Source organism: Crocodylus siamensis, chromosome 3 (assembly GCF_052110815.1).
Source record: "Crocodylus siamensis isolate JL-2025a chromosome 3, ASM5211081v1, whole genome shotgun sequence".
NCBI lineage: Eukaryota > Metazoa > Chordata > Crocodylia > Crocodylidae > Crocodylus > Crocodylus siamensis.
Window position 1 is genome coordinate 257,365,553 of NC_143397.1, and position 19,668 is coordinate 257,385,220.

At 52.8% G+C, this 19,668-nt stretch overlaps 1 protein-coding gene across 1 annotated transcript; it reads right to left on the reverse strand.

Annotated features, from left to right (window-relative positions):
- Positions 1-7,872: 7,872 nt before the first annotated feature.
- Positions 7,873-14,200, reverse strand: ARC (activity regulated cytoskeleton associated protein). The gene is made up of 3 exons (XM_090040756.1): positions 11,056-14,200; positions 9,930-10,060; positions 7,873-9,631 (listed from the first exon to the last, which is right to left on the reverse strand). The coding sequence occupies exon 1, from the start codon at positions 13,774-13,776 to the stop codon at positions 12,562-12,564; it is 1,215 nt and encodes a 404-aa protein (XP_089896882.1). The 5' UTR covers positions 13,777-14,200; the 3' UTR covers positions 7,873-9,631; positions 9,930-10,060; positions 11,056-12,561.
- Between the last annotated feature and the right edge of the window lie 5,468 nt (positions 14,201-19,668).

A 19,668-nucleotide genomic window follows, 5' to 3' on the forward strand; every position in this document is an offset into this window, starting at 1 on the left:
TACCGGAGGACTGGAAGAGGGCCAACGTGGTCCCCATCTTCAAAAAAGGCAGGAAGGAAGACCCGGGAAACTATAGGCTGGTTAGTCTCACCTCGATCCTAGGCAAGCTGTTCGAGAAAATTATGCTGGCACACATCCAGGAGGGGCCAGCAGGGGACTGCATGCTTAGGGGCAACCAGCACGGGTTCACCAGCGGCAGGTCCTGTCAGACCAACCTGGTGGCCTTTTACGATCAGATCACCAGATCATTAGACGCAGGGGTGGCACTGTGTGGCAGAAAGCCACCTTGTTTCTCCCCAAAATCTCTGCCCTGTGACACTGTGACTGAAATCTCTGAGCTGCAACCATTTGATTAGGATGGGCCCAGCACACAGGGGACCGCACCCTTCACCTGTCTATTTAGGTAACTTGAGCTGGCTGCATCCCTGAGGGGGGGGAACCTGCTCCCTCGGCCTACCTGACTTGCATCAATGACCTGGGTGGGGGGTTTCTACCCGGGGAGCTGGAATCTGCCCGGTAACAGGTGATGCATTTCGAATTGGTTAGCTGACAGCCAGCCAGGGCTGACCTCCACTGGCCCAGGTGAATGAGGTCACGGGGGCTATATAGGTTGGGAGGGGGAGGAGGCTTGTTCTTCAGCCATGAGGTGAAGCAGCAGCAAAGCAGGAGCCTTGCCATCGGGACCCAGCTCTCTCTCACCCCAGACTCCAGAAGGGAAACTCAGCCGGCCTCTGGAAGATGCTTGTGAGTAAGCTACTCAATCGGATTAGCTATCTAGCTGGCAGTAACACAGATGCGTGATCAAAAGGCTGCCTCAGCCACACTGTTTGCTCTCTAGGATTTCTAAGATATTGCTCAATCCTGTACCCTAGTTTCCCCTACCCCCCGTAATCAATAAAGTTCTCCTTTGTGACCGGTGTGGGAGACTTATTGAGGGGTGGGTCTAAATTACACCAGAGAGACCCCTTAGGTCTGCAGACTAAGGGAGACTTTACTTTTTGCCCCCTGACTTGGGGAAGTGCCCCGAGTGCCTGTACCGGGTCGAGTACCCGTCGGACTATTAGGCCTGTGTTCCCCTGAGGACACAGGGCTGAGAGAGTCCCTTCTCGGGGTGGGGGCGGCACGTTACCCCCAGACTAGCGAGTGTGCTCTGGGAGAGGGGTCGGCCGAGCATAGGGCGCCCCTAGGGAGGCGCTCAGAGCCTGGCAGGTGGGCGGGTGCACGGAGGTGGGCGGCCTAACGCAGGAGCACCCCCTACTGGCCCACCACACACTGGACATCGTCTTCCTGGACTTCCGGAAGGCTTTGGACGCTGTCTCTCACCCTGTTCCCATTAAGAAACTGGGGGCTGTGGTGTAGACACCCACACAGTCAAATGGGTCGCCAACTGGCTGGAGGGCCGCACCCAGAGGGTGGTAGTGGATGGGTCCTTCTCAACCTGGAAGGACGTGGGCAGTGGGGGTCCGCAGGGCTCGGTCCTCAGGCCCGCACTGTTCAATATCTTCATCAGTGACTTGGACGAGGGGGTAAAAAGCACCTGTTCAAATTTGCTGGTGACACTAAGATGTGGGGGGATGTGGGTGCACTGGAAGGATGCAACAGGCTACAATCGGCCCTAGACAGGTTACAAGGGTGGGCGGACGAGAATAGGATAGGTTTCAACACAGACAAGTGCAAGGTGATGCACCTGGGGAGGAAGAACCGGCACCAGACCTACAGGCTGGGGAACTCCCTTCCTGTCAGCACGGAGGCGGAAAAGGATCTGGGGGTCATCATTGACTCCAGGATGAACATGGGCCGGCAGCATGGGGACGCAGTCAGGAAGGCTAACTGCACCTTGGCATGCATCCACAGATGCATCTCGAGCAGGTCCAGGGAGGTGATCCTCCCCCTCTGTGCAGCACTGGTCAGGCCGCAGCTGGAGGACTGCGTCCAGGTCTGGGCGCCGCACTTCAGGAGGGATGTGGACACCATGGAGAGGGTCCAGAGGAGGCCACTCGCATGATCGGGGGGCAGCAGGGCAGGCCCTACGAGGAGAGGCAACGGGACCTGAACCTGTTCAGCCTCCAAAAGAGAAGGCTGAGCTGGATCTAGTGGCCTGGTACAAACTAGTTGGGGGGACCAGCAGGCATTGGGGGAGTCCCTGTTCCCCCGGGCACCGCCGGGAGTGACCAGGAATAATGGTCACAAGCTGGCAGAGGGTAGGTTTAGGTTAGACATCAGGAGGCGCGACTTCACAGTCAGGGCGGCTAGGGTCTGGAACCGACTTCCAAGAGAAGTGGTGCTGGCTCCTACCCTGGGGGGCTTTAAGAGGAGGTTAGATGAACACCTTGCTGGGGTCGTTTGACCTCAGTACTCTTTACTGCTATGGCAGGGGGTCGGACTAGATGATCTGCTCAGGTCCCTTCTGACCCTAGAAACTATGAAACTTTAAAAACCAATTATATTTTGCAGGTATCCAGGTTGTAGCCATATTGGTCTCATAGTAGAGATGATACCGTAGTACCGTATTGGATTACGTAGTACCTAATAGACAATACTGTAGTACTGTATTGGACTCATAGTAGAGATGACACCTTTTATTAGACCAACGAGATTTTTGCAAAAAAAAATTCTTTAATTGCAGGCTTTCGGGCGCAAACACCCTTCTTCAGGCATTGGAGAAAGGATTGTAAAAGTTCTCCTGGGTAGAAATGAAAGTTCCTATTTCATAGGTTTTCACAGTGGAGTCAATAGATGGAAAACTCTTCTGGGCAGTCTTTATATTTTGCATGCATTTTTGGAAAAAATCGCTGCTGCTCATGCTTCACCATATGTTAGCTCTGTGCATGCTAATAAGCAGGGATCTGGGTTTTTGGTTTACATGCTGGGGGTGCAGTTGGTGCGGGGTCCTGGCGGCAGTGGCAGCAGCAGTCACATGTTTCACTGCTTTGCTCCGTGCTCCCGCGCTGGGTCCTGCCCACTGGACCACATAGGTGACTCCTGCCCATGCCAGTCTAGCTAGGCTGCAGCCCTGTGCTTGCTGTGGGTGCACAAATCTGGGGGAGCATGTGTCCCACCATGCCCCACACACCCACCCCCTACCCCACACATTGTGGGGCTGGGGCCTTGGGGTGGGGGGGCAGCAGGTCAGGAGTGAGGGGCACCAGCAGGGCCAGGGGGATGTTTTCTATTTAAACTATTTAGTGGGTCAGGACTGGCCCTCGATGTTTCCAAATGGGTCCTGGTATAAAAAAAGGTTGAGAACCGCTGCTCTAGAGCACTGTCCATCCATTTCCACCTCCACTGGGAAGGAGGGAGAGCAGGATGGACTGTCTGAACGACTGGGCCTGTGCCCACTCCCTGGTCCTGATGGCTTCAGCGCTTGCGGGGAAGGGTGTTGGGGTCTCCACCTCCAGTGGGAGGGGGAGTGAAGAGGGGACTGGGACTGGAGAACCCCTCCTGCCACCCCTGCATCCCTCCAGAGACATCCTCCAACCCCGGTATTACCCTCTGGCTGGAGAGGCGCAGCCATGGGTGCCCAGGTGACCGGTACACACATCCCATGGCTGAAACAATTCTTCTTTGAAATGTTTCTAAACCCATTTCATGTTGATGGGTTTCCTACTGTCTGCATCCTGAGTGAGAAGACTTGGTCCCGAATAAAGAAGGATTCAGAGCTCATACTGCAGGGCTTCTGTATGTGAGCAATACATAGGTATAGATGCCAGGGGATTTTCTCAGGCCAAGCTTGAGCCACTAAGGAGATTTCCAGCGGCCAGCATGATGTTATCCTGTGACTCAAGTGCCTCAAGTTCACCTAAGTCACCTAGCTAGACAATCTAAACGGAGCGGTAAATTAATTGAGTCATGTGTTAAATGAGCTTTAAACACCCCAGGCTGGATTTGCAGCTGTGTAATGATCCCTTTACATTGACCTGGTGACACGAGGGGGCTGATGAATGGAAAATCCCCTTAGTGGAGGGAATCAAAACTCGTGGAAGAGGTGATTTCTTTCATTAGACTGACTCGATATTTGCAAACAAATTATGGTAATTGTTTGCAAGCTTTTGGGCGCACATTGTGCCTGAAAACTTGCCAAGAATCCTTTTTCCAGCTACTCAGTTGTTCTAACAAAAGATATCACATCTGCCCAAAGAGCCTTGCCTGCCTCACCCTTCATCAGGCATAAGAGAGAGCAGAGACTGGAAAAGTTCCCCAAGGTAGAAATAAAAATTAATATTTCCTTTGATACCTTTGTGGAGGGAAATTTTCCAAATGAGAATAGCATGATGCCAACACTTCTCTCAGCTTCTGAGGTGGTCTGAGTGGCATTTGGTTGTTCTGAAATAACTACACTGGAGAATAAAAAGCTAAAGCAAGAGACATTTAGGTTAGAGAGTGGGAGCAATTGTCTCATTAGGAGGGTAATAAAGCACTGGAACAGGTTACCCAGAGCGGCGGTGGAGTATCCAGGTTTCTAAGACCCAGGTAGACAAAGTCTTGGCTGGGATGATGTAGTTGGGGCTGGTTCTCCTTGGAGCAGGAGGTTGGATGTGACCTCCTGAGGTCCCTCCCAGCCCTCGTTTTCTACGATTTTACGATTCTAACCATAGTTAGAGTCATTAGGGCAAGCACTAATTGGCTCTAGGTTATCTCCTAGGTTACTCTAGGTTACCCCATATTAGCTCCAGGCATTCAAAGGCACCAGAAAGTCATCTTTGCTCTGCTTCTCCTGAGTATGCAGAGCACATCTTGGTCATAACAGAACTGGAATGCCTTTATTTAAATTGAGTACTTAATTACAGCCACGCTAGGGTGTGGGATATAAAGAGTTAAAAGGGATTGGGACACTTAGAATTAAAGGTGGTCAATTTAAGAAAAATAAATGAAAAATAAGGGGAAAATTGGAGACATGAAAACACTCAGCAAATTTAAGTTGATTTCACTGAATTGCTCTTTTCAGGGGAAGGGGGAAGCACTAAACAATAATTTTAAAAGCATTTCTTTTTTGACATTTTTAAATGCGACTTTAAGCTTTTCCACTTGGCAATGGATTCTGATTTAGATCCTGTATCTGCCAAAAACAAAAAACTAAGTTAAAAGGATTGACAAGGAACACACGTTTCTATTTTGTTGAAATGAAACAATTCAGTCGACTCCAAGAGGTTTTTAGACTATTTGATTTGCTGAAGAGTTACAGTTTTGCTGTATTCTGGAACACTGGAATACTTTTTCCAGATATGTGATGCAAAGCAGTACTACACAGTGGGTGAGTCTACATGTGCATTTATGCCAGTTTAAATTTACTGCACAGTAAATTACTGGACAGTAAGCAGGAATAAGCCGGCTTCTACATGTGCAGGCATTAAAGCACATTAACTCTGTGTGGACTGACTTAGGACTAAAGTTAGTGCCAAGCCAGTCCACACATACAGAGTTACTGCGCAGTAAAGCATCTACATGTGCATAACTGCGCAGTAACTAATCAGATGATGCAGGTATCAAATTTATGCTTAAATCGGCATAAGTCACCATATTTACTGTACAGTATGCACATGCACATGTAGACGTATGCCTGTACTGCACAATAATTTTAGTTACTGTGCAGTAGATGTGCACATGTAGACGTGCCCGGTGAATCCACCCTTGAGTCCAGGGTACAGCTTTACCTCAAACCACATGTAGTAACTTTAGTAAGCAGGAAGGTTACTATGTGATATGGGTTGTGGGTTTGCCTTCCTTCCAGGTTTCATCCCTGGAGTAATAGCTGGCTCACTGCAGACTGGTTCTTTGCCTTCTAGTGGCCAAACATAGTCACAGGGATGAACGTGGGAGCCCTCTTGAAGAGGTAGTTGTGTGTCTACTTTAGTGGTTCTCACCCTTTTTAGATTCAAGGCTGCCTTTATTAGACTCGGCCCCCTTGGGAAAATGCCAGATCTTACTTGTCACTTGTTTTTTTGACTGCAAAAAATTACCAGACTGATTCTTCTATGGCTTTGACCCGGCAGATTCCTATTTGAAATCTCTGAGTTTATCTTGTAAATCATAAAAAGAATGGAGAAGTTGGGCTGGAAGGGACCTCCAGAGATCATCTAGTCCAACCTCCTGCCTGAAGCAGGATCAGCCCTATCAAAACCAATTTAAACAAAATCCATAATCTAACCTCTTAGTAAAACTTCTGTCAGCCCTTGACTCAACAGAAGGCAACACCTAAACCTGCCACAGGTGACGCTGGGGGATGATGGCGGCTAACGTCTTTCTGGACTTTAGGAAGGCCTTTGATACTGTCTCTCACCCCATACTCGTTAAAAAATTAGGATACCGTGGCTTCGATGCCTGCACAACCAAATGGGTCGCCAGTTGGCTGGAGGGCCGCACCCAGAGAGCGGTGGTGGACGGGTCATGTTCGACCCGGAGGGACGTGGGCAGTGGGGTCCCCCAGGGCTCGGTCCTCAGGCCCGCACTGTTCAACATCTTCATCAGTGACTTGGACGAGGGGGTAAAAAACACCTGTTCAAATTTGCTGATGACACTAAGATGTGGGGGGATGTGGGCACACTGGAGGGAGGAATAGGCTGCAATCGAACCTGGGCAGGTTACAAGGGTGGGCGGACGAGAACAGGATGGGATTCAACACCGACAAGTGCAAGGTGTTGCACGTGGGGAAGAACAACCGGCACCATACCTACAGGCTGGGGAACTCCCTTCTCGCCAGTGCAGAGGCAAAAAAGGATCTTGGAGTCATCATTGATGCCAGGATGAACATGGGCCGGCAGCATGGGGACTCGGTCAGGAAGGCCAACCGCGCCTTGTCCTGCATCCACAGATGCATCTCGAGCAGGGCCAGGGAGGTGATCCTCCCCCTCTGTGCGGCACCGGTCAGGCCGCAGCTGGAGTACTGCGTCCAGGTCTGGGCGCCGCACTGCAGGAGGGATGTGGACAGCATGGAGAGGGTCCAGAGGAGGCCACTCGCATGGTCGGGGGCAGCAGGGCAGGCCCTATGAGGAGAGGTGACGGGACCTGAACCTGTTCAGCCTCCAAAAGAGAAGGCTGAGGGGGTCTAGTGGCCTGCTACAAACTAGTCAGGGGGGGTCAGCAGGCACTGGGGGAGTCCCTGTTCCCCCAAGCACCGCCAGGAGTGACCAGGAATAACGGTCACAAGCTGGTGGAGGGGAGATTCAGACTCGACATCAGGAGGCGCGACTTCACGGTCAGGGCGGCTAGGATCTGGGCCCAACTTCCAAGAGAAGTGGTGCTGGCTCCTACCCTGGGGGGCTTCAGAAGGAGGCTAGATAGGTACCTAGCCAGGGTTGTTTGACCCCAGCATCCTTTCCTGCCCATGGCAGGGGGTAGGACTGGATGATCTGCTCAGGTCCCTTCCGACGCTACTAGCTATGAAACTATGAAACGTCCTGCTTCTCTAAAAGGTTGTTAATATATGCTGGAGAGATCCCAGGTAGAGGGTCATGTGCCCCATTATAGAGGAAGGCAAAAACCTGCACAGTCTGTATCAATTTGGCTAGTAAAAATCCTACCTGACCAAAAATGTGGCATTGGTCTGACCCCGAGTGGAGGGTCAAGACCCTCTAGCCAGAAATCTCCGGCTTGAAATCCCAGGAGCTTCATTGGCACACCCAGCAAAGTGTGCTAGCATTTTGTGGCACCCTTGAAAGGATTTCAAGGCACCCCAGCTGCTGCAGCACCCTGGTGGAAAATGCCTGCTTTACCCTTTCTGGTGGGGTAAATAATATGCAGTGGGGTAAGTTAAATATGCAATGGGGTAAGTTGCAGGATAGTAACCAGCTTTATGTCCACACCCCATGGGTGCAAGGAACAAGGGAGAGAGGGAAGGAAGGAGAAAATCGAGTTACTTTAAGCTTCCATGTTTTATTATATAAATCTACAAAAGGCTTTGCTACAATAGCAAACAATGTGGCACTGTTCTATTAACAGGATCCAGTGGCTGACACAATTTGTGTGATTCAGTATCTCCAACATGACACGCGAGGAATGAATGGTCTGGTGCCGTCAGAACTCGGTCAGGTTATTTCAGCGTACAAAGACCTTTGGCTTCAAACCCGACGCAGTGAGGGCAGTGCCCTACAATGAATCCACAAGTCCTTGTTTCGCACAAGAGTGTGTGAATTAATAAGATCTATCATAAAAAATGAAAACTATAAAGCAGCTTTCTCAGAATCAAATGTAAAATTATCTAAGTTTTTTTTTCCTTTTTTTTTTTTTTTTTTTTTTTTTTACAGTGGTTAAAATCTATCTAGGTTTCACAGACACAACACGCACTAACCCGAACACACAACTCTGCCCCAGGAGAGAAAGACCACTGGTCCTTTGAAGAAGGACTGATGATAATAAGCCAGGGTGCTACTGGGACAGCTCCATTATCCTAGAGCAATCAGTGAAATGAAACCCGTTTGCACGCTCCAGATGGCCAGCTGAAAATAAAATCCCAGGGCCAGAGCGTTGCATGGTTTGGTCAGCTCAATTTAGATCCCAAAGCAAGAGCCAATTTATGGGAACAGTCAGTGCTGACTTGGATGTTCGAGATCCAAGAGGCATTTTTACCCCTAGGTCAATACCTTTATAGCTGTGGTTTTCCACATCTACTCATCCCTGGCATCATGGCTGACCAGCTGTTGGACCGGGCATGAGATCTCATCATTTCAGAGCTTAAGTCAAATATAACACCACGCTGCAGAATTGGGTTGCATGGATAGCTTTTTCAACACGCACGCACGCACATGCACGTACCCACCACACAGGCAGGTGAGTCTGGAAGAAGTATGAATAAACCTGCCCTTTCACCCCACGCATGAACCAAAGCTTGATTGCCAAAAAAGAATTTAAAAAAATAAAACGTTTGGTTACTTTAGCTCACACCAGCATGTGTCACAAGTCTTTGCACTTCCTGATTCTGGATGGAAATAGCACAAGACATCCAGTTCTTGCGGTAATTCTGGCCCATGCAGACACAGGAAGTGTTTGCTATCTCACGACAGCGTCTGATCTTGCGAGATGCCTGGCGCCGGTAGTTCAGAAAAGCATCTGGTCTCCCGGATGCTTCTCTGACCCGCCGAAGCGACTGAGGTTTGACCACTGCTACCCGCGTGAAACAAAGTTCCTGCAGTCAGGTAAAATACGGTTGAGTATTAGCAGCGAGGAGGGGTCACGGCCTACTTTGGGTCAGTCGTTTTAGGCAAGCCAAGTCAGGACCGGATTTTAGTTCGCAGTCAAGGGTGGACGTGAGTCCCCATCGGGTGCGGTCGCAGCTAACCCAGCAGGGGCACGCTGAGTTGCCTCCAAACACCCGAACAACGTGGAGTTGTCTCCGTTGAGTTGCCCCTGGCTGTCTCCAAATGCCAAGCGCTGGCCTGTTCTTGCAAGTTGTCTTTTGCCTTTCCAGGCCTCCTGAGCTTGAGGTCGGGCCATCGGATGAAGTCTCTCTTCATTCCTGTCTCTGCATCCCTGCATGGCTGATCTCATCACGTCACCTCCTTCTGTGCTGCCAGGCTCGCCTGGCTCTCTCTGAACACCGAGCTCTCCCCAGTGCGTTTCGGTGCCAGCTGGTCCTTCCCCGCAGAAGCAGCAACTCCCAGCTGAACAGACGGAGGCTCGGCTGCTACACCAGGCATCCCTGCAAACAACAACAGCGACGGGGATGAGACATAGCAAGCAGAGGGTGGGAGATGTATCAGGGGCTGGTGAGGGGTGAGATTTGCAGTGCTAAGCCAAGGTAGGGCCTGGGATGGTGGTTAGTGCAAGGATAACTATTGGGTGCTCTATCAGGAGGGCGAGGTGTAATGCCTGCTTCCTCACCTGGGATTCACCTCCCTTAGGGGGTTGTGTGGGGCTTCAGGGAGTGCTCAGCACGGTCCGGGGGAATTGAGGATCTCTCTGGGAGGCTGAGAAAGGCTTGTAAGAGAGCTAATTACCTGTACAGAGGATCTCCTCTCAGGCTTCGCATCAGGCACACAGCGGCTTTGAATTCGGACATCCGTTCCCCTGCCCTTTTCTGGGCTTTTTCCTTTGTGATGTCTCATCAGAGATGGGTCTGGGGGAGTCACTGCAACAAAGGGAGGAGAGACATGAGGCGGGTTTGCCTGAGGACTAGAGAACATCTTGCATTTACACGGCATCTTCCTTCCCCGAGCATCCCCAGTTGCCCATGGAAACCACTCTGCATACCGAGATGCAGGCACAGCCAAGTAAACAAGCCTCCCGGCAGCCTGGGAAGATCCCTTTCTGCCGGCCTCAGTGGTCAGGTGGCCACATCTGGGATTTGCCTTCAAGCCCTGTGGTCCATGGGCAAGACTTTTAGCTGCATCAAAGCATCTAGGTCCATTAAAGCAGGGACCACCCTTTGGCTGTAGCCCTCCGAGTTTTATATAGCCCAGCAGGGGAAATTATCCTGTGGTCTAATGTAGCATAGGGTTGGGAGACACACCTGATCGTAATATCCCCTTAAACTTTCCTTTTCTCTATCTGCCCCCCATTGCTCCACCAATCTGTCATACCCCGCTATCCCCCTCACTGATGTTTATGCTCCTCAGTGGGCACATTTACTGTGCAGTATCCGAAATTACTCCACAGTACAGGCATGCGTCTACACATGCACACCTGTACTGCACAGTAAATATGGTGACTTATGCCGACTTGCACGTAAATTGGATACCTACATCATGCAGGTATCCAATTTACGCCCAATGAGTTACTGTGCAGCAGCACACATGTAGATGCCTTACTGTGCAGTAACACTGTGGACTGACTTGGGACTAACTTTAGCCTAGTTAAACTAGTCTAGTCTAACATTTTAGTCCCAAGTCAATCCACACACAAAGCTGATGCATTTCAATGCCCGCATGTGCGGACACTGGTCTGTTCCCACTTACTGCGCACTAACTTACTGTGCAGTAAATTTAAGCCAGCATAAATGCACGTGTACACATGCCCAGCAATGGGTTAAAGTCAGTCCTGGTGTAGCTTTACCATGGGATCCCCCTTTACAAAGCTGATAAGTTTGCCCATACCAGGGAGTGGAAAGCCAGGAAGCTGTCTTACCTTTAGTCTCTAGGAATCCCACGAAGAGCTTTCAGAGCCACCTATGCCATGGTTTGCTGCTGCTGCTGCTGTCCCAGGGAAGTTTCAGCTACTCCCTCTTGCAGTTGTTTCTGCCTGTTGCTTCTGGTGATGGATGCAGTGTTGGTGCAGGATGCACTTGCTATCAGAGACTCCATTTGAGCTTTCTAAGCGTGCATGGCTGGGCTTTCTGTGTTGAAACAAGAAGCTGGAAGGTCCCAACTGCCCAGCCGTGCCTCAAAGTCCCGTCCTCATGCATCAGTCATGGTGCACACATCCTTATTGTTAGCTGGTCATGTAGAAAAGCAATGCAGAGCCCCATGTCAGCTCCATGAGGCTGCAGGGGCCGCTGTAGGAAGCCCATCGGCTTTCACGTACAGTCCAGCCATCGAGTTCTCCAGCCTGAGGACACCTGACTTTTGGAAAGCCACTTGTAGCATCGAGGTGTCCTCTTTGCAAGAGGCCAGGTGGAGGCAGCTCCAGGACGTGTGCCACCTCCTCACTTGCTTTCATGTGGCAAAAGCTCAGAGAAGCTGGTTGCTGAAGTCCTGCTGTGTTAGCATTTGAGTTTCAGTGGACTCGCTTTGCTGCTCGGAGGCGTGGGGGATATTAGCTCTGAGTTCACGGTGTGTTTGTTTGATTTTTTTCAAAATGTAGGAATTAACCCCTGTACAATTCTAGCTTCCTCACTGATCATCCCATGTTGGAAGATATCTAGCCCGAGCCCTACACAACCCGAGATGGAAGAAGTCCAGTAATATTTCCTATCCGAGTGCTGTGGACCCTCGCTCTCCAGGTTACCAGCAGACATGGGAAGAAATCTCCCTTGTTGCTGCCGTGGCCTGGGTGGATGAGGTCTCTATGGGGGAAGCAAGGAGGGAAGAAAAACGAGAGCAGGGCCTGGGTGGAAAAAGGGATGAGGTTTCCATTTGCTGACATTTTAGGCTCCCCACTGAAGAAATTCAAGCTTCTAAAAAGTTTTCTCTTTAATCCAGCAGAGGCTGAGGAGGAAGCAGAAACCTCTCACGCTGGACAAAAACCTCACTTGTAAATCAGAAATGTTAAAAAAGGGGAGATTGCCCTATAAAAGGAGCAGAGCAAGTCCTCAGTGAAGGGAAGAGAGAGGAAGGAGGAGAGGTCCTGACTGGCGGGGGAGAAGGGACCCTTGGGCAGTAGCGGAAAGCCTCTGGTTCGGGATGGCTGTCTCTGCCATTGGGACTCGTCTCTAGTATCACGAAAGGGTCCTCCCGGCAGCGGTTAAAGTAATACCCTCAGCCTCGCGCCACCCCGTCGCGTGGCTCGGGCAAAGCGGGCAGCCACACTTGCAAGCGGCCCAACTTCGAGCAAAGTTTCATGCCCCTGCCGCGGGCCGTTGGGCTGAGTATATGCCCTCTGACTGGTCACAGCTAGATCGCCTCGCTAAGGAGAAGCTTCCTCAATGCGCCCCTTTGCCACTGCTGTCTAAGGCAAGCCGCGGATTTGCTCTACTCATATCACGGTGGCCGGGGGGCTGGGGGCCTCGGGTTGTGTCCCGCTGCTGGCATTGGGGCTGGCTGTGGTGGAGGGGGGCAGGCTCTCCACCGAGTCCCCGGTCCGAGCCTCGGGGGCTCGCTGCGGGCTGGGCTCCTCTGAATAGTCTAGGCTGCCTTGTACTTCCTTCCCCTTCTGGATCAGCTGCTCTAAGGTCTTGGGCAAGGGGTAGCTCAGGAAGCGCTTGAGTTTGGGCTGCAGGGTGCCTACCACGTACTGGATGATCTGCTCCTCATCGGCATCGATGTAGAGGGTCTGGTACAAGTCTCTCTTACGCCACAGGAACTGGTCCAGGGGCTCCCCCTCTTTCTGGGGCAGGTCCAGTTCCCGTTTGATGGCATCCCTGGTCAGGGTCCCCTCGCTGTACTGCAAAAACTCTTTCTTGAACTCCACCCAGTTCTTGACCGTGTCCTGCTTGTATTCCCACCACTTTTTAGCCGGGCCATTCATGTGGTTCTGGATCTGGGAGAGCCAGTACTCCTCGGTCCCACCCACCTGCTTTAGGTACTCCTCCAAGTGGCAGAGGAACTCCCTGGGGTCCTCGAAGACCTGGGTCTCCACTGGAGAGCCTGGAGCATCCTCCGGGGAAGTGACCCATTGGTAGGAGTCGTGGGGCTGGGGGATACCGGGCAACTCTCCGGGAGAAGGAGTCAGTGCATACATCTGGCTCATGTCCAGGGCATAATCATAGATCTCCCCTTCACTGGGCCTGATCTCTGGGCCACCCACCCCGACAGACACGGTCTGCCTGGCGCTGTCCGAGGGGCAGTATTTGCCCCCCATGGACTCCAGCCGGTCTGCCCATCGCTCTAGGCGGAAGAATACCTCCTTCCAGACATTCATCTCCCGCTTAACCCACCTTTCCAAGTGAGCAATGGTCTCCTGGCACCTGGCCAGGCAGGCCTTGATGGACTTCTTCCACCTCTGGTTGTCAGTGGGGACGTGGTCCTCCAAGTTGTTCTCTAACTTCCCCACCGATTTCTGCAAGCCTTTCAGCTCCCGCTCCACCTGCTTGGACACCTCCGACAGGAGGTGCCGGTGGGTCCTCCTGACGTGCTCCAGCATCTCTGCCCTGCACTTCCCTATCTGCAGGATCACGTTAGGCTTATTGGCCACGCCGCGGTGCCCCTGGTAGGTGTGGACGCCCGCGTTGGTGACGCTGTCCAGCTGCATGGTGCCCCTTGCGTGAGGGCTCTCCGCCACGCGGCAGCACGCAGCGACTTGTTCGGACGTTGGAGTCGCCTTCGAATCGAGCGGCTTCCCCAACCACCCGGCCTTTAGCCCCTCCGCTACTAGACACAGGCCGCCCGCGATGCCCGCCCTGGGATGCACAAACACAACCGAATCAGATATCACCCCAGCGAAAGCCGTCCGGTTCCCTCCGTAGCCGGCGAGCGGAGTAGGCAAAGTCACTGCCTTAAATGCACTTCCAGGAAAAAAAGCAGAGTTGTCCAGCCCCGTCGGCCCTCTCCGCCGGGCAGGCTTGCGACGTGGCTCTGGACGCAGGGCTACAAGCTGCTGCTCGAAGCCCCGGGTCTCTCTCCCTCGCTTTGCAGAGAAACTTCAGAGAACAGAAGTGCCTGGCTGGAGATGCAAAGAGCTCCTTTCCTCCCCTGCCTGAACTGCCACTCGCTCAGGCTTTGGGTCGTACTTATACCAGAGGCAGCTCAACATGTGGGTGGTGCCCGGCCTCTTCCTTCGCTCCCTGCTCGGCGCTCATTGGAAGAGAGCGAGCACGGTGTCTGTGGCAACCCAAATCTTGGCAGCCTCCCCTCGTTTCCCGCCCCCTCGCGCACACCCCCGGACTCGGTGCGAGAAGCACTTTAAAGGTTCTGGAGACAGTTGGATGGATGGATGAGTAATGCACCTTCCGCCTTGCACCGCGCCGAAAGCACTTATTCATTCCACAACTATTTACTCAGCAAGGTCATCATTAACATGCTTCCCTTTGCACAGCTCACAGAGGGGGAGATGTGTATGAATTCAGTGTGTCACACTGAGTCGGCCGCCCAGCAGCCCCCTCACGCCCACCCACACTCACACACACACACACACACACACGCTGCAAATGCTCCCAAATGGTTGCAATTCAGCAGGAAAAGGGACAGGGGAGAAGGGGAACAGTGGGCAGAGCCCCCTTGATTCAAACAAAAGGCACTTTGGGGCTTGCTGAAGCTTTGGGAGGTGCTAATTGATTTAAAATTATACTGCGGCCTGGCATGGATTTGCTCAGGGGCTTTGTGGCGGGGCGGCGGGATCGGGGGGGTTAAGAGCGATAGGGGCCTTGTGGATCTCAGCCAGGTTTTTCCATCAGATTAAATCCACCCATCCGAAGCTGGTTAGTCTCTAAGCTTGAATCAGATGCTTAATCAATCAGCCAACCCACAGGCGCCGATGAAGCTATAGCTGTTCTTGGCGCCTGACGAGGCAGGAAAAGCCAACCATAAAAGGAGACCGGGGTTTATATAAGCCACCGGTACAGGATTCCCTGCCAGAGAGAGTTCCCCTCCGGAAATCCCGTCGTATGGACACCATGCAGGGGTGCCTCTCCTCGCACATGACGGGGAGGGGGTGTCCTGGAGGGCTGACTCGGAGCAGGGGACAATGCTGATCTCCAGCACGCGCGCGTGTCGCCTCTGCTCCGAGGCAGCCTGCCAGCTGTGCCCGGGACGTGCCCGCATTAGGCTGCTTGCCAAACCCCTCCAGAGGTGGGGTAGGAAGAGCAGGAGTCCCGGTGGGGACGCAGCAAATGCCTGCCAGTGCTGGAACTTGCCCTCGTGCAGACGATGCCCACGGGACCCGGTGGGGAAAGGGCAGGGGGCTTTTGCTTCTCTGTATACAGCTGATTTCAAGGCACGCAGCTCCCAGCCGGTGCCTGTATCCCCTTCCCTGGGGTCACCTTGAGATGCAAAGCGGGGGGGACCAGAAGTGCCTCCATCCCGCTGCCCCTGACCATGGCTGCTCTCCCCCGCTTCCTCTTTGCCTCTCCTGCCCTGTGACTCGTAGCCTGCGCCTGCCTGCAAGGGTTTCAAGGAAGCGAAGCGAAGGAGGTCCCTGAGGTCATCTGGCCGGTCCGCTAAGGTTGGCACAGTATGCCCCCTGAAAGGACAGTTTCGGGGGCTGTCTCTAGCCCTGCCTGAAAAGCCCCAAGCAAAAGCGGCGGAGCACAGGCCCGTTTCTAAACCCGCGGCTTTGCACGCACGGCTCCCAGGCCTGCGCACGTGCATCGGTGGCACGGCTCACACAAGCGACATAACAGAGAGCACCATTACACGCATCGCTGGACACCTGGCACCGCACACACGCCGTGAGCCGCGTGCCTCCCTCCCATGTACCACCGAGCCCCGGAGTCCAACGGGGGCTCACGTGTCTCACCCTGTCCCCCCCAAATCCCCTTCCTGGCACCCAGCTGGATCCCAAGGGCACCGGCATTGAGTTTGTCTAATTTTAGCTCCATGTTCTGCTGGTTTTGTCCTAAGCTGTTTGATTTCCTTTGGGGAGGAAGGGGGGGGGAAGGCAAAGGGGGGTTTCCTTCTGTGCTTGCTGGGGAATGTCTTGCTGATGAAAATATAATGACAACTGTTTTAATGGTATTTCTAATTAAAGGAAGGTGTGTAGGTGGAGAGGGAGGAGAGAGGGGAGCCGGAAGTGAAGGGGGAAGGGGAGCAAGAGACTGCAGTGCTGACACAGGGAAAGAGGAGTGGGGATAGCACACGCACAGCCCGGGGTGCGGGGTCAGAGCCCGGGGTGCGGGGCCAGGATCAGGGCAGGCAGATGAGAGTTTGGCACCCCGCGGTGATCACAAGCACTGCCACGGTTTGCTTCTTGTTTGCTGCCTTGGTGCTCGGCTGCAATCAGCTTCCTCCGAGAGCAGGGGATGGGGGCTCGCTCACGGCATGCGTGGGGCGGGCAGGTGGGGCAGTCCAGGGAGGGCTGGGAGGTGGAAAGGAGGGTGAGAAAACTGGATGCAGAGAGAGACTGGGCATCAGGGAGCAAAGCAGGGAAGGCTGGGGTGTGTTGGGCACAGATGGGGTGGGAAGGACAGGAGAAGGGAAAGGCTAGTAAGGAAAAGGAAAAGAGATCTAGGCAGAAGGCGATTGCATTGCTCTCTGCATGGCAGGGGGTTTCATTGCATTGGCTGCCTGGAGGTTTGGATAGGGATGATCCTGCCTCAGGCAGCGGACTGGACTAGATGGCCTCCGGAGACCCCTTCCAGCCCCACTTCTCCGTGTATAGGTCTGTATAGCATGTGGGGGCCTAAAAAGCAGCAATTTGCTCAACACCAGAAAGGGAGAGCAAGAGCGGGAAGGAGAAATGGCCCCAGGCCACCAAGCTGAGTGGGTTTCCGTGGCCATTTGGTTTTCACGGAGACCTTTTGGAGGCTGTGGGCTCCCGTCCTGTGAAAGCCTGGGGTTTCAGGGAAGGGGAGAGCTTCCCAGTAGAGATGTGCTGGGGCTGGGGCTGGGGCTGTAAGAGGGTTGCAGGGAGCCCACCGCCCTGCGGTACCAGCTCAGGGCTGCTGTGCCAGGGTCTGGAGTTAGCTGCTGGGACATCTTGGACCGTCCAAAGGTCCTCTGGGGACTGTGGAAGGTGCGGATGGGAAGGTGGGACCAGATAAGGGTCATCACCCTCCCTGGGGAACCCACAAGACCATGAATGGCCTCTGATGGTGCCTGCCCTCCTGCAAGGGGCTTTGAAGGCTAGTCCTGGGGACAGAGGTGATCCAGCCCGGCTCACGGCATGCAGCGTCTGCGCCGAGCGCCCTGGGAAAGCAAGGGGCACGGCAGTTCACGTGGGGATACTGGAGCACATCTGGATCTCTGTGTTGAGCAGGAATGAGGATGAGGCATTTGTGGCATAGATTGGGAGACCACCCCCCTCCCCTTGATGGGTATGGTACAGGGGAAACTCAGAGCTCCCATCCAGCCCAGCATCTTTCTGGTAGCTTGTCATTTTTGCCAGGGGAGGTAACAGAGACAACCCAGAGATACGGAGCAAACCGACCTGTTCAGGTTGAAGATGTTGCTCGTGCTGGTCTTTTTGCGGATGAGGCCCCCACAGTGAAGACTAGGAATAGGACCAGAGCCGGCCCCATTACATTATTTTTAATTCGGCTAAGAATCCGGAGATTCATTTTCTGCAAACACTGAACAAGGACCTTTCCTGGGCTAAAGAAAACAGAGCTAGCCATATAGCCACCCTGTTCCTCTTCCAGCAGAGCAACCCTAGACGCAACCCACACAAGATTCCTATTGCAAACGTCGGGATCCGGCCCCGCTAGCATCCCTCTCAGCTCCCAAATTAGATTGCTGCGGAAAGTTGTTTCTCAGGTAGCGAAGTCTGCAGGAAAGATGAGATTGAAGAGAGGTTTTTTGTTGTTGTTGTTGGGTTTTTTTTTTTTTAAATAACAGTAATAACATGTTTAATACATACTATGCGGCTTTATTCAATCATCTACAATCTGGGAACATTTTATTCCATTAAAACCTCCACTCAGGATGCACAACATACCAATCAAAACGCCATTCACGTCAGCTGCCCCATTGTTCTTCCCTCCTCCAAGTGGTCGCCTACTGTACTCCATTGTCGGGGCCACACATCACGTGGCGGCGCGGGGGGGCCGCGAGTGGGGGGAGCGCATTGTTGTTATTAATAATAACAATTATAAACCCCCAGCATTCGGGGCCGGCACGGCCTTCGCTTTGTGTTATGTCTATTTTCTTTCCCAGCCTTTTTTTATCTTGACCTAAAATATCGAGATTGGCCTTTGCCTCTTGTAAATAGGAAGTTTTTTCTCTCTTCCCTTCTCTTGGAGGGCAGAGGAAATCATGCAGCATGTGGTTGATTTTTTTCCCCCGGTCCGCCGCCACTTCCCTGCAACCTTAATCAAGGAAACAAACTAATTCGTTTCATTGCTCACGCTGCTTTTCCCCCCGAACGCGCCAACGGGCTGTTATTACAGGGACGCGCTTAATGCAATAATAAGAGCATACCTACATTATTAGCCCAACATATTGGTTATGCATATTGCTGATTAGCTGATATATTACAGCGGCTGCTGAAAAAAAAGAGCCAAGCCTGTGTTTAAGGGCCAAATCCCAGTCGTGTTTACTTTGGTGAAAATGGAGGAATGGCGGTGAAGTCAATGGACTTCTTCTGGATTGATACCGATGTTGTTAAGAACGGAGTCTGGCCCAAAGCTGCCTGGGCTTCTTCCTTCCTGTAAGCGTGCCTTCGCCTTCTCTGTATTTAAGTGTCTATCAAAAGTTTTTCAATTCTGCAGCCTTTTCAAATGAGGGGCATGGTACAGGATGAGTCATGCCTGTCTGATTTCCAAACACCCAACAACAGCCTTGTTTCCATCAGAGGCAGAGATTTTCTCTTAGCCCAGCAAAGCCACTTGTGCACTGTTGCTAACGTGACCCTTAACAAGTCCGTCCTGGGCTGGATAATTAACTGGGGGGCTTGGGGCCTAATTAGAAAGGACGTCTTTCTGTTAGTGCAGCTACAAATAAAAAGCCGAGATGAGCCGCTGACTGCTGCAAAAAGATGGGGACGCACCAAAGGTGAAAGGGGGCCGGCGGCACTGATCCCTCCACACCACCGACAGAAGTGGGGCAAAACCTTGAGGCAGTTTCCCCCATCTGCAGGGTCTCCTACGGTCAGGGCAGTGCCCTGTGCGATAGGGAGCCCTGCATACCCAGAGCCAGGGGACCCCAGATTAAAGGATCAGTCCCAGATCCTTTAATGACTCACTTTAGTGCATGCAAAGATGGTCTGTCCACAGCCCTAGGATGCTTTCTTCCTTGGCCTGCCCACTGAGGCTCCCTCACCTCCCCAAAACAGCTGCTTCTGAAGGGCCACGGGTATCTTTTACACCCCTGGTGATGGAAGCCACCGGTGCCCCCGCACCTCCCAGGCCCCCATGTCAGAGCCTCGAAGGTCCCGAGATGGGATTTGCAAGTCATGAATGCCTCATGCCAGAGACGGGGCTTTATCCAGATGCTGCCCCCCCCCAAGATAACCCACGGATTAGAGAGGTTTGGGAAACCCAGGTTCAAAGCC